The 12,689-nt window shown below is 49.1% G+C and overlaps 1 protein-coding gene across 1 annotated transcript in view; it reads right to left on the reverse strand.

The window, feature by feature from the left end:
- The window catches only part of armh3 (armadillo like helical domain containing 3), a 58,044-nt gene that overhangs the window by 19,078 nt on the left and 26,277 nt on the right, over nucleotides 1-12,689 (reverse strand). The window contains exons 15-17 of the mRNA XM_052528058.1: nucleotides 4,631-4,732; nucleotides 961-997; nucleotides 818-833 (exon numbers count right to left, since the gene is read on the reverse strand). Of these exons, the coding sequence (XP_052384018.1) occupies nucleotides 818-833; nucleotides 961-997; nucleotides 4,631-4,732 (155 nt within the window). The remainder of the gene's footprint in view (nucleotides 1-817; nucleotides 834-960; nucleotides 998-4,630; nucleotides 4,733-12,689) is intronic.

Below are 12,689 nucleotides of genomic sequence, written 5' to 3' on the forward strand. Positions count from 1 at the left end.
TATACAGGTGTACATACCTCCGTCACACAGGTGTACATACCTCCGTTATACAGGTGTACATACCTCCGTTATACAGGTGTACATACCTCCGTTATACAGGTGTACATACCTCCGTTACACAGGTGTACATACCTCCGTTATACAGGTGTACATACCTCCGTTATACAGGTGTACATACCTCCGTTATACAGGTGTACATACCTCCGTTATACAGGTGTACATACCTCCGTTATACAGGTGTACATACCTCCGTTATACAGGTGTACATACCTCCGTTATACAGGTGTACATACCTCCGTTATACAGGTGTACATACCTCCGTCATACAGGTGTACATACCTCCGTCACACAGGTGTACATACCTCCGTTATACAGGTGTACATACCTCCGTCACACAGGTGTACATACCTACCTGTACATACCTCCGTCATACAGGTGTACATACCTCCGTTATACAGGTGTACATACCTCCGTCATACAGGTGTACATACTCCGTCATACAGGTGTACATACCTCCGTTATACAGGTGTACATACCTCCGTCATACAGGTGTACATACCTCCGTCATACAGGTGTACATACCTCCGTTATACAGGTGTACATACCTCCGTTATACAGGTGTACATACCTCCGTTATACAGGTGTACATACCTCCGTTATACAGGTGTACATACCTCCGACAGGAAGGTGACATACCTCCGACACAGGTGTACATACCTCCGTTATACAGGTGTACATACCTCCGATACCTCCGTATACAGGTGTACATAGCTCCGTTATACAGGTGTACATACCTCCGTTATACAGGTGTACATACCTCCGTTATACAGGTGTACATACCTCAGTCACACAGGTGTACATACCTCCGTTAGAGGAGGAGAAGATACTCCGAACACAGGTGAAGATAGAGAAGGAGGACAGGTGTCATACCTCCGAAGAAAGGAGGATAGAGAAGAAAGGAGGATGATGAGACAGAGTCTGGCAGTTGAGAGTGAATCTGGAGAGAGAGGAAAGAGAGAGAGAGAGAGAGAAGAGAGAGAAAGAGAGGAGAGAGAGAGAAGAGACAGAGACAGAGAGAGAGAGAGAGAGAGAGGGAGAGGGAGAGAGAAAGAGAGGGAGAGAGAGAGAGAATGAATCTGGCACTATTCATATGGAATAAGGAGAGGGGAGACAGGAAGGATGAGAAAGGACAGATGAGGGAGAGAGATACACACTGAGGGAGAGATATGGACTGAAAACAAGCTCAATGAAAAGGCTAAGTAGCACGAATTGGGAAGGAGAGAGAGGGAGGACAACTTGACAGCTGGTATCTTGAGAAGAGGATTGAGAGAAGAAGAGAAAGGAGAGAGAAGAAAGGGGGAGGAAGAGAGGAGAAGAAAGGGAGGAAGAGAGAAGAAAGGGGAGGAAGAGAGAAGGGAGGAAGAGAGAAGGGAGGAAGAGAGAAGAAGAAAGGGGGGAAGAGAGGAGAAGAAAGGGAGGAAGAGAGGAGAAGAAAGGGAGGAAGAGAGGAGAAGAAAGGGAGGAAGAGAGGAGAAGAAAGGGGGAAGAGAGGAGAAGAAAGGGGGAAGAGAGGAGAAGAAAGGGAGGAAGAGAGGAGAAGAAAGGGAGGAAGAGAGGAGAATAAAGGGGGAAGAGAGAAGAAGAAAGGGAGGAAGTACTGAACAAGAAAATAAGGAATGAAAGTAAGTACATGATAGAGGGTATAGAGATAGAGAGAATAAATACACAGAGATAGAGTCTGTGGAGGAGTATTTGATGAAGTGATAGAGAGTGACTGTGGAGGAGTATTTGATGAAGTGATAGAGGACAGATAGAGAGAGAGTCTGACTGTGGAGGAGTATTTGATGAAGTGATAGAGGACAGATAGAGAGAGTCTGACTGTGGAGGAGTATTTGATGAAGTGATAGAGAGTCTGACTGTGGAGGAGTATTTGATGAAGTGATAGAGGACAGAGATAGAGAGAGTCTGACTGTGGAGGAGTATTTGATGAAGTGATAGAGGACAGATAGAGAGAGTCTGACTGTGGAGGAGTATTTGATGAAGTGATAGAGGACAGATAGAGAGAGTCTGACTGTGGAGGAGTATTTGATGAAGTGATAGAGAGTCTGACTGTGGAGGAGTATTTGATGAAGTGATAGAGGACAGAGATAGAGAGTGACTGTGGAGGAGTATTTGATGAAGTGATAGAGGACAGAGATAGAGAGTGACTGTGGAGGAGTATTTGATGAAGTGATAGAGGACAGAGAGATAGAGAGTGACTGTGGAGGAGTATTTGATGAAGTGATAGAGGACAGAGAGATAGAGTCTGCCTGTGGAGGAGTATTTGATGAAGTGATAGAGGACAGAGAGATAGAGTCTGCCTGTGGAGGAGTATTTGATGAAGTGATAGAGGACAGAGAGATAGAGTCTGACTGTGGAGGAGTATTTGATGAAGTGATAGAGGACAGAGAGAGAGAGAGTGACTGTGGAGGAGTATTTGATGAAGTGATAGAGGACAGAGAGATAGAGAGTGACTGTGGAGGAGTATTTGATGAAGTGATAGAGGACAGAGAGAGAGAGTCTGACTGTGGAGGAGTATTTGATGAAGTGATAGAGGACAGAGATAGAGAGTGACTGTGGAGGAGTATTTGATGAAGTGATAGAGGACAGAGAGATAGAGTCTGCCCGTGGAGGAGTATTTGATGAAGTGATAGAGGACAGAGAGATAGAGTGACTGTGGAGGAGTATTTGATGAAGTGATAGAGGACAGAGAGATAGAGTCTGCCCGTGGAGGAGTATTTGATGAAGTGATAGAGGACAGAGATAGATATAGATTGTGTTAACTGATTCCAGAGGACAGAGTGTCTGTGAGGTTTTCTGACCCTCCCTGGAGGAGTATTTGATTGATAGAGACCTCCCAGGTGGTGAGAGATCCAGAGAGCACTGCATCTCTGTGGAGGCATCACTTGACCCTGGTTCGAATCCTGGGCTGTATCAGACGTGATTGGGAGGACTGGGAGGACAATTTGATGAAGTGATAGAGGACAGGGTTAGGGTTTGGCCGGGCTAGGCCGTGATTGGGAGACACATGGGGACAGAGAGATAGCGTGTTTTGGGTTAGGAACAGAGAGATAGAGTTGGCCGGGAGGAGTGATTGGGAGACACATGGGGTAGAGGCCAGAGAGATAGGGTTAGGGCTTGGAGGGCTAGGCCGATGAAGTTGGGAGACACATGGGGTCAATTAGATCAGCGTGGGTTAGGGTCATTCCACAGGCCGAGTGATTGGGAGTTTTCAATTCCCAGCATCTTCGGGTTAGGGTTTGGCTTGATTGGGAGACACATGGGGTCAATTGGCCCAGCGTCCAAAGGGTTGGCCTCTGGCAAGGCCGTGATTGGGAGACACATGGGGTCAATTGGCCCAGCATCGTTCACAAGGACGTGATTGGGAGGCACATGATTGGGAGACACATGCGCACAATTGGCCCAGCATCATTCGGGTTAGGGTTTGGCCGGGCTAGGCCGTGATTGGGAGACACATGGGGTCAATTGGCCCAGCATCGTTCGGGTTAGGGTTTGGCCGGGCTAGGCCGTGATTGGGAGATACATGGGGTCAATTGGCCCAGCATCGTTCGGGTTAGGGTTTGGCCGGGCTAGGACGTGATTGGGAGACACATGGGGTCAATTGGCCCAGCATCGTTCGGGTTAGGGTTTGGCCGGGCTAGGCCGTGATTGGGAGACACATGGGGTCAATTGGCCCAGCATCGTTCGGGTTAGGGTTTGGCCGGGCTAGGCCGTGATTGGGAGACACATGGGGTCAATTGGCCCAGCATCATTCGGGTTAGGGTTTGGCCGGGCTAGGCCGTGATTGGGAGACACATGGGGTCAATTGGCCCAGCATCGTTCGGGTTAGGGTTTGGCCGGGCTAGGCCGTGATTGGGAGACACATGCGGTCAATTGGCCCAGCATCGTTCAGGTTAGGGTTTGGCCGTGATTGGGAGACACATGGGGTCAATTGGCCCAGCATCGTTCAGGTTAGGGTTTGGCCGGGCTAGGCCGTGATTGGGAGACACATGGGGTCAATTGGCCCAGCATCGTTCAGGTTAGGGTTTGGCCGGGCTTGTGATTGTAAATAAGAATTTGTTCTTAACTAACTTGCCTAGTTAAAGGTTGAATACATGTTTTTTAATGATTTGCTAAATTAAGCTCACTAATTAATAAGGAACTCCCCTCACCTGGTTGTCTAACCAAAAACCAGTGGAATGAGGTTGCCAGCCCTGATAGAGGCAGAGGTAACGAGAGAGAGAGAGAGAGAGAGAGAGACAAAGAGACAGAGAGATAGAGAGAGATAGTGGAAGAGAGAGAGAGAGATAGTGGTAGGTAGAGAGAGATAGAGAGAGAGAGATTAGTGTTAGATAGAGAGAGAGAGTGGTAAGAGAGATAGAGATAGAGTGGTAGAGAGAGATAGAGAGATAGAGATAGTGGTAGAGAGATAGAGGTAGAGAGCTAGAGATAGTGGTAGAGAGATAGAGAGAGATAGTGGTAGAGAGAGATAGAGAGATAGAGATAGTGGTAGAGAGATAGAGAGAGATAGTGGTAGAGAGAGATAGTGGTAGAGAGAGATAGAGAGATAGAGATAGCCGTGTATTTAAACCTTTGGTGTCCTGCATGACGATGGAGGAGTACTTGAGGAAGGTGATGAGCAGGTTACTGGTCTGAAGGTTAGGATCCAGGGGAAGTTCTGAAGAGTTCATCACTGGAAAGCAGGACACACAACGTTGGTTCAACATTACACTAATGTTATGTTGAAACGTTGAAAGATCCATTTGGGTAACAGCTAAGAACTTTACTGTGACTGTTTCCAAATGAAACTGTCAAAAAGAAACTAAAATCCCTTCTTGGCATCAAGCAAGGATTTAGCTAGGACAGTCTGGGAGGGGTCTGGGTGGAGAACTGAAAATGTGCCGTTGTTGGCAGAAAAGCTCGGAACTCTCTTATTGGTCTATTAATTCATTTAGAGCCTGGTGATGTCACCAGAAAGGTCAAAACTCCACCCCACCAAAACAGACATTTCAAACAGCTCTTACACTAAAAGGGCATTAGCACCTTATCTAACAATTTCACAGCATTGTTCCAACCTCATAGTGGAAATATAAAGCACAGATCCTTTAACAGGGAGAGACCCCTCAACAACTCCAGGGAGAGACCCCTCAACAACTCCAGGGAGAGACCCCTCAACAACTCCAGGGGGAGACCCCTCAACAACTCCAGGGAGAGACCCCTCAACAACTCCAGGGAGAGACCCCTCAACAACTCCAGGGAGAGACCCCTCAACCCCTCAACAACTCCAGGGAGAGACCCTCAACCCCAACAACAACTCCAGGAGAGACCCTCAACCTCACAACTCCAGGAGAGACCCCTCAACCTCACAACAACTCCAGAGAGACCCCACAGCAACTCCAGGGGAGACCCCACAGCAACTCCAGGGTGAGACCCCTCAACCTCACATCAACTCCAGGGAGAGACCCCACAGCAACTCCAGGGAGAAGACCCCACAGCAACTCCAGGGAGGAGAGACCCACATCAACTCCAGGGAGACCCCTCAACGTCAACCCTCACAACTCCAGGGAGAGACCCCACAGCAACTCCAGGGAGACCCTCAACGTCACATCAACTCCAGGAGAGACCCCTCAACCTCACATCAACTCCAGGGAGAGACCCCATCCCTCACATCAACTCCAGGGAGAGACCCTCAACCTCACATCAACTCCAGGGAGAGAGAGACCCTCAACCTCACATCAACTCCAGGGAGAGACCCCAACCTCAACAACTCCAGGGAGAGACCCTCAACCTCACATCAACTCCAGGGAGAGACCCACAACAACTCAACCTCAACATCAACTCCAGGAGAGACCCTCAACCCTCCAGGAGAGACCCTCAACACACAACTCCAGGGAGAGACCCCCCTCAACCTCACATCAACTCCAGGGAGAGACCCCAACCTCACACCTCAACCTCACATCAACTCCAGGGAGAGACCCTCAACCTCACAACAACTCCAGGGAGAGACCCTCAACTTCCCAACAACTCCAGGGAGAGACCCTCAACCTCACATCAACTCCAGGGAGAGACCCACATCAACTCAGGGAGAGACCCTCACATCAACTCCAGGAGACACCCCTCAACAACTCCACAACAACTCCAGGGAGAGACCCTCAACTTCCCAACAACTCCAGGAGAGACCCTCAATCCTCACCTCACATCAACCCCTCAACCTCCACTGCAACATCCATCACTGGTAGGTAGAGACACACGGCCATTTATGTTCAACAACGTTAATTTAACTTCATAGTAACATTAATGGAATGTTATTTGAATGTTGAACGTTCAACCTAATAATGAGCTTTACTGTCGGTAGAGACAAGAAGAGAAGCTATGAAGTGATCCACTATTAGCTAGTCAAGACGCTATACGAGACAGTCAGGTGGATCTCACATCTCAGATAAAACAGGAGCAACCACTTCTACTTCACCCCAGTCTCCTCCCTCCATTTTGATTTGTCCTCATCCCACCTTCCCTCCAATCCTGGATCAGGTCCAAGACGACTGGTTATGACATCATGGCCATGAGCCAGCCAAGCACATGGTCCACAGGGGGAAAAGTGTGTGTGTGTGTGTGTGGTGACATGGTTCTGGTTCTCTACCTGAAAGATTCATCTGTATTTGAAGCCAGTTCCGTTAATATTTCATACAGCAAATGGCTTTTAGCGAGAAACACACACCATGCATGTTTTAACAGTTACATTGCACGGAACTGACCAGGTTCAGATTGTGTGTGTTCGTGTGGTTCAGCATTGTGTGTGGAGGGGCACGTATCAAAATGGACGGCCAAAAGACAATGACGTATTTCTTTAAAACAGAAACAATGTTTCAAAACGCTTCAGATTAAAATGTTTCCTTCCATGTCCACTGGTTTTAAGGGGGAAGGGGAACTAAAGGAGTGGAGGGGAACTAAAGGAGTGGGGGAACTAAAGGAGGAAGGGGAACTAAAGGAGTGGAGGGGAACTAAAGGAGTGAAGGGGAACTTAAAGGAGTGGAGGGGAACTAAAGGAGTGGAGGGGAACTAAAGGAGTGGAGGGAGGGGAACTAAAGGAGTGGAGGGGAACTAAAGGAGTGGAGGGGAACTAAAGGAGTGGGGGAACTAAAGGGGAACTAAAGGAGTGGAGGGGAACTGGAGGGGGGAACTAAAGGAGTGGAGGGGAACTGGAGGGGAACTAAAGGAGTGAAGGGAACTAAAGGGGAACTAAAGGAGGAGGGGAACTGGAGGGGAACTAAAGGAGTGGAGGGGAACTAAAGGAGTGGAGGGGAACTAAAGGAGTGGAGGGGAACTAAAACCAAAGGAGTGAAGGGGAACTAAAGGAGTGGGGAACAAAGGGGAAACTAAAGGAGGGGAACTAAAGGAGGGGAACTAAAGGAGTGGAGGGGAACTAAAGGAGTGGAGGGGAACTAAAGGAGTGGAGGGGAACTAAAGGAGTGAAGGGGAACTAAAGGAGTGAGGGGAACTAAAGGAGTGGAGGGGAACTAAAGGAGTGAAGGGGAACTAAAGGAGTGAAGGGGAACTAAAGGAACTGGAGGGGAACTAAAGGAGTGAAGGGGAACTAAAGGAGTGGAGGGGAACTAAAGGAGTGGAGGGGAACTAAAGGAGTGGAGGGGAACTAAAGGAGTGGAGGGGAACTAAAGGAGTGGAGGGGAACTAAAGGAGTGGAGGGGAACTAAAGGAGTGAAGGGAACTAAAGGAAGGGGAACTAAAGGAGTGGAGGGGAACAAAGGAGTGAAGGGGAACTAAAGGGAACTGGAGTGGGAACTAAAGGAGTGGAGGGGAACTAAAGGAGTGGAGGGGAACTAAAGGAGTGGAGAGGGGAAACTAAAGGAGTGGAGGGGAACTAAAGGAGTGGAGGGGAACTAAAGGAGTGGAGGGGAACTAAAGGAGTGAAGGGGAACTAAAGGAGTGGAGGGGAACTAAAGGAGTGGAGGGGAACTAAAGGAGTGAAGGGGAACTAAAGGAGTGGAGGGGAACTAAAGTGGAGGGAACTAAAGGAGGGGAGGGAACTAAAGGAGTGAAGGGGAACTAAAGGAGTGAGGGGAACTAAAGGAGGAGGGAACTAAAGGAGTGGAGGGGAACTAAAGGAGTGGAGGGGAACTAAAGGAGTGGAGGGGAACTAAAGGGAGTGGAGGAACAAAGGAAACTAAAGGAGTGGAGGGGAACTAAAGGAGTGGAGGGGAACTAAAGGAGTGGAGGAGGGGAACTAAAGGAGTGAAGGGAACTAAAGGAGTGGGGGAACTAAAGGAGTGGGAGGGGGGAACTAAAGGAGTGGAGGGAACTAAAGGAGTGAAGGGGGAAACAAAGGAGTGAAGGGGAACTAAAGGAAGGGAACTAAAGGAGTGAGGGGAACTAAAGGAGAAGGGGAACAAAGGAGTGAAGGGGAACAAAGGAGTGGAACTAAAGGAGTGAAGGGGAACTAAAGGAGTGGAGAAGGGGAACTAAAGGAGTGAAGGGGAACTAAAGGAGTGAAGGGGAACTAAAGGAGTGAAGGGGAACTAAAGGGGAGAACTAAAGGAGTGGAACTAAAGGAGTGAAGGGGAACTAAAGGAGTGAAGGGGAACTAAAGGAGTGGAGGGGAACTAAAGGAGTGGAGGGAACTAAAGGAGTGAAGGGGAACTAAAGGAGTGGAGGGGAACTAAAGGAGTGGAGGGGAACTAAAGGAGTGGAGGGGAACTGGAGGAGGGGAACTAAAGGAGTGAAGGGGAACTAAAGGAGTGAAGGGGAACTAAAGGAGTGAAGGGGAACTAAAGGAGTGGAGGGGAACTAAAGGGGAGTGAAGGGGAACTAAAGGAGGGGAACTGAAGGGGAACTAAGGAGTGGAGGGGAACTAAAGGAGTGGAGGGGAACTAAAGGAGTGGAGGGGAACTAAAGGAGGAAGGGGAATTAAAGGAGGAACTAAAGGAGTGGAGGGAACTAAAGGAGAACTGGAGGGAACTAAACTAAGGAGTGGAGGGGAACTAAAGGAGTGGAGGGGGGACTAAAGGAGTGGAGGGAACTAAAGGAGGAAGGGGAACTAAAGGAGTGAAGGGGAACTAAAGGAGTGGAGGAGAACTAAAGGAGTGAGGGGAACTAAAGGAGTGAAGGGGAACTAAAGGAGTGAAGGGGAACTAAAGGAGTGGAGGGGAACTAAAGGAGTGAGGGAACTAAAGGGGAACTAAAGGAGTGGAACTAAAGGAGAACTAAAGGAGTGGAGGGAACTAAGGAGTGGAGGGGAACTAAAGGAGTGAAGGGGAACTAAAGGAGTGGAGGGGAACTAAAGGAGTGGAGGGGAACTAAAGGAGTGAAGGGGAACTAAAGGAGTGGGGAACTAAAGGAGGGGGAACTAAAGGAGTGGAGGGGAACTAAAGGAGTGGAAGGGGAACTAAAGGAGTGAAGGGGAACTAAAGGAGTGGAGGGGAACTAAAGGAGTGGAGGGGAACTAAAGGAGTGAAGGGAACTAAAGGAGTGAAGGGGAACTAAAGGAGTGGAGGGGAACTAAAGGAGTGAAGGGGAACTAAGGAGTGGAGGGGAACTAAAGGGAACTAAAGGAGGGGAACTAAAGGAGTGAAGGGGAACTAAAGGAGTGGAGGGGAACTAAAGGAGTGGAGGAGAACTAAAGGAGTGGAGAGGGAGAAACTAAAGGAGTGGAGGGGAACTAAAGGAGTGGAGGGGAAGGGGAACTAAAGGAGTGGAGAACTAAAGGAGGGAACTAAAGAGGGGGGAACTAAAGGAGTGAAGGGGAACTAAAGGGGAGAGGGGGAACTAAAGGAGTGAAGGGGAACTAAAGTGGAGGGGAACTAAAGGGAGGGGAACTGGAGTGGAGGGGAACTAAAGGAGTGGAGGGGAACTAAAGGAGGGAGGAACTAAAGGAGTGAAGGGGAACTAAAGGAGTGGAGGGGAACTAAAGGAGTGGAGGGGAACTAAAGGAGTGGAGGGGAACTAAAGGAGTGGAGGGGAACTAAGGTGGAGGGGAACTAAAGGAGTGGAGGGAACTAAAGGAGTGGAGGGGAACTAAAGGAAGGGGAACTAAAGGAGTGGAGGGGAACTAAAGGAGGAAGGGGAACTAAAGGAGGAAGGGGAACTAAAGGAGTGGAGGGGAACTAAAGGAGTGGAGGGGAACTAAAGGAGGAGGGAACTAAAGGAGTGGAGGGGAACTAAAGGAGTGGAGGGGAACTAAAGGAGTGGAGGGGAACTAAAGGAGTGGAGGAACTAAAGGAAGGGAACTAAAGGAGAGGGGAACTAAAGGAGTGGAGGGGAACTAAAGGAGTGAGGGAACTAAAGGAGTGAAGGAGGGGAACTAAAGGAGTGAAGGGGAACTAAAGGAGTGAGGGGAACTAAAGGAGTGAAGGGGAACTAAAGGAGTGGAGGGGAACTAAAGGAGGGAGGGGAACTAAAGGAGGGAGGGAACTAAAGGAGTGAAGGGGAACTAAAGGAGTGAGGGAACTAAAGGAGTGAAGGGGAACTAAAGGAGTGGAGGGGAACTAAAGGAGTGAAGGGGAACTAAAGGAGTGGAGGGGAACTAAAGGGAGTGAAGGGAACTAAAGGAGTGGAGGGGAACTAAAGGGAGGAAGGGAACTAAAGGAGTGGAGAGGGAACTAAAGGAGTGGAGGGAACTAAAGGAGTGGAGGGGAACTAAAGGAGTGGAGGGGAACTAAAGGAGTGGAGGGGAACTAAAGGAGTGGAGGAACTAAAGGAGTGAAGGAACTAAAGGAGTGAAGGGAACTAAAGGAGTGGAGGGGAACTAAAGGAGTGGAGGGAACTAAAGGAGTGGAGGGAACTAAAGGAGTGAAGGGGAACTAAAGGAGGGAGTGGAGAACTAAAGGAGTGGAGGGGAACTAAAGGAGTGAAGGGGAACTAAAGGAGGGAACTAAACCAAAGGAGTGGAGGGGGAACTAAAGGAGTGGAGGGGAACTAAAGGAGTGGAGGGGAACTAAAGGAGTGGAGGGGAACTAAAGGAGTGGAGGGGAACTAAAGGAGTGAAGGGGAACTAAAGGAGTGGAGGGAACTAAAGGAGTGGAGGGAACTAAAGGAGTGAAGGGGAACTAAAGGAGTGGAGAACTAAAGGGGAACTAAAGGAGGGGAACTGAAGGAAGGAACTAAAGGAGTGAAGGGGAACTAAAGGAGTGAAGGGGAACTAAAGGAGTGGAGGGGAACTAAAGGAGTGAGGGGAACAAAGGAGTGAAGGGGAACTAAAGGAGTGGAGGGAACTAAAGGAGTGGAGGGGAACTAAAGGAGTGAAGGGGAACTAAAGGAGTGGAGGGGAACTAAAGGAGTGAAACTAAAGGGAACTAAAGGAGTGGAGGGAACTAAAGGAGTGGAGGGGAACTAAAGGAGTGGAGGGGAACTAAAGGAGTGAAGGGGAACTAAAGGAGTGAAGGGGAACTAAAGGAGTGGAGGGGAACTAAAGGAGTGGAGGGGAACTAAAGGAGTGAAGGGGAACAAAGGAACTAAAGGAGTGAAGGGAACTAAAGGAGTGGAGGGGAACTAAAGGAGAAGGGGAACTAAAGGAGTGGAGGGGAACTAAAGGAGTGGAAGAACTAAAGGGAACTAAAGGAGTGGAGGGGAACTAAAGGAGTGAAGGGGAACTAAAGGAGTGGAGGGGAACTAAAGGAGTGGAGGGGAACTAAAGGAGTGGAGGGGAACTAAAGGAGAAGGGGAACTAAAGGGAGTGGAGGGGAACTAAAGGAGTGGAAGGGGAACTAAAGGAGTGAAGGGGAACTAAAGGAGTGGAGGGGAACTAAAGGAGTGAAGGGGAACTAAAGGAGTGGAGGGGAACTAAAGTGAGGGAACTAAAGGGGAAACTAAAGGAGTGGAGGGGAACTAAAGTGGAGGGAACTAAAGGAGGGGGGAACTAAAGGAGTGGAGGGGAACAAAGGGAACTAAAGGAGTGGAGGGGAACTAAAGGAGTGAAGGGGAACTAAAGGAACTAAAGTGGAGGGGAACTAAAGGAGTGGAGGGGAACTAAAGGAGTGGAGGGGAACTAAAGGAGTGGAGGGGAACTAAAGGAGTGGAGGGGAACTAAAGGAGTGGAGGGAACTAAAGGAGTGGAGGGGAACTAAAGGAGTGAAGGGGAACTAAAGGAGGAGGGGAACTAAAGGAGTGGAGGGGAACTAAAGGAGTGAAGGGGAACTAAAGGGGAACTAAAGGAGTGAAGGGGAACTAAAGGAGTGAAGGGGAACTAAAGGAGTGAGGGGAACTAAAGGAGTGAGGGGAACTAAAGGAGTGGAGGGAACTAAAGGAGTGAAGGGGAACTAAAGGAGTGAGGGGAACTAAAGGAGGGGAACTAAAGGAGTGGAGGGAACTAAAGGAGTGGAGGGAACTAAAGGAGTGGAGGGGAACTAAAGGAGTGGAGGGGAACTAAAGGAGTGGAGGGGAACTAAAGGAGTGAAGGGGAACTAAAGTGGAGGGGAACTAAAGGAGTGAAGGGGAACTAAAGGAGTGGAGGGGAACTAAAGGAGTGAAGGGGAATTAAAGGAGTGAAGGGGAACTAAAGGAGTGAAGGGGAACTAAAGGAGTGGAGGGGAACTAAAGGAGTGAAGGGGAACAAAGGAGTGAAGGGGAACAAAGGAGGGAACTAAAGGAGTGGAGGGGAACTAAAGGAGTGAAGGGGAACTAAAGGAGTGAAGGGGAAC

The sequence above is a fragment of the Oncorhynchus keta genome, chromosome 10 (assembly GCF_023373465.1).
Source record: "Oncorhynchus keta strain PuntledgeMale-10-30-2019 chromosome 10, Oket_V2, whole genome shotgun sequence".
Taxonomy (NCBI): domain Eukaryota; kingdom Metazoa; phylum Chordata; class Actinopteri; order Salmoniformes; family Salmonidae; genus Oncorhynchus; species Oncorhynchus keta.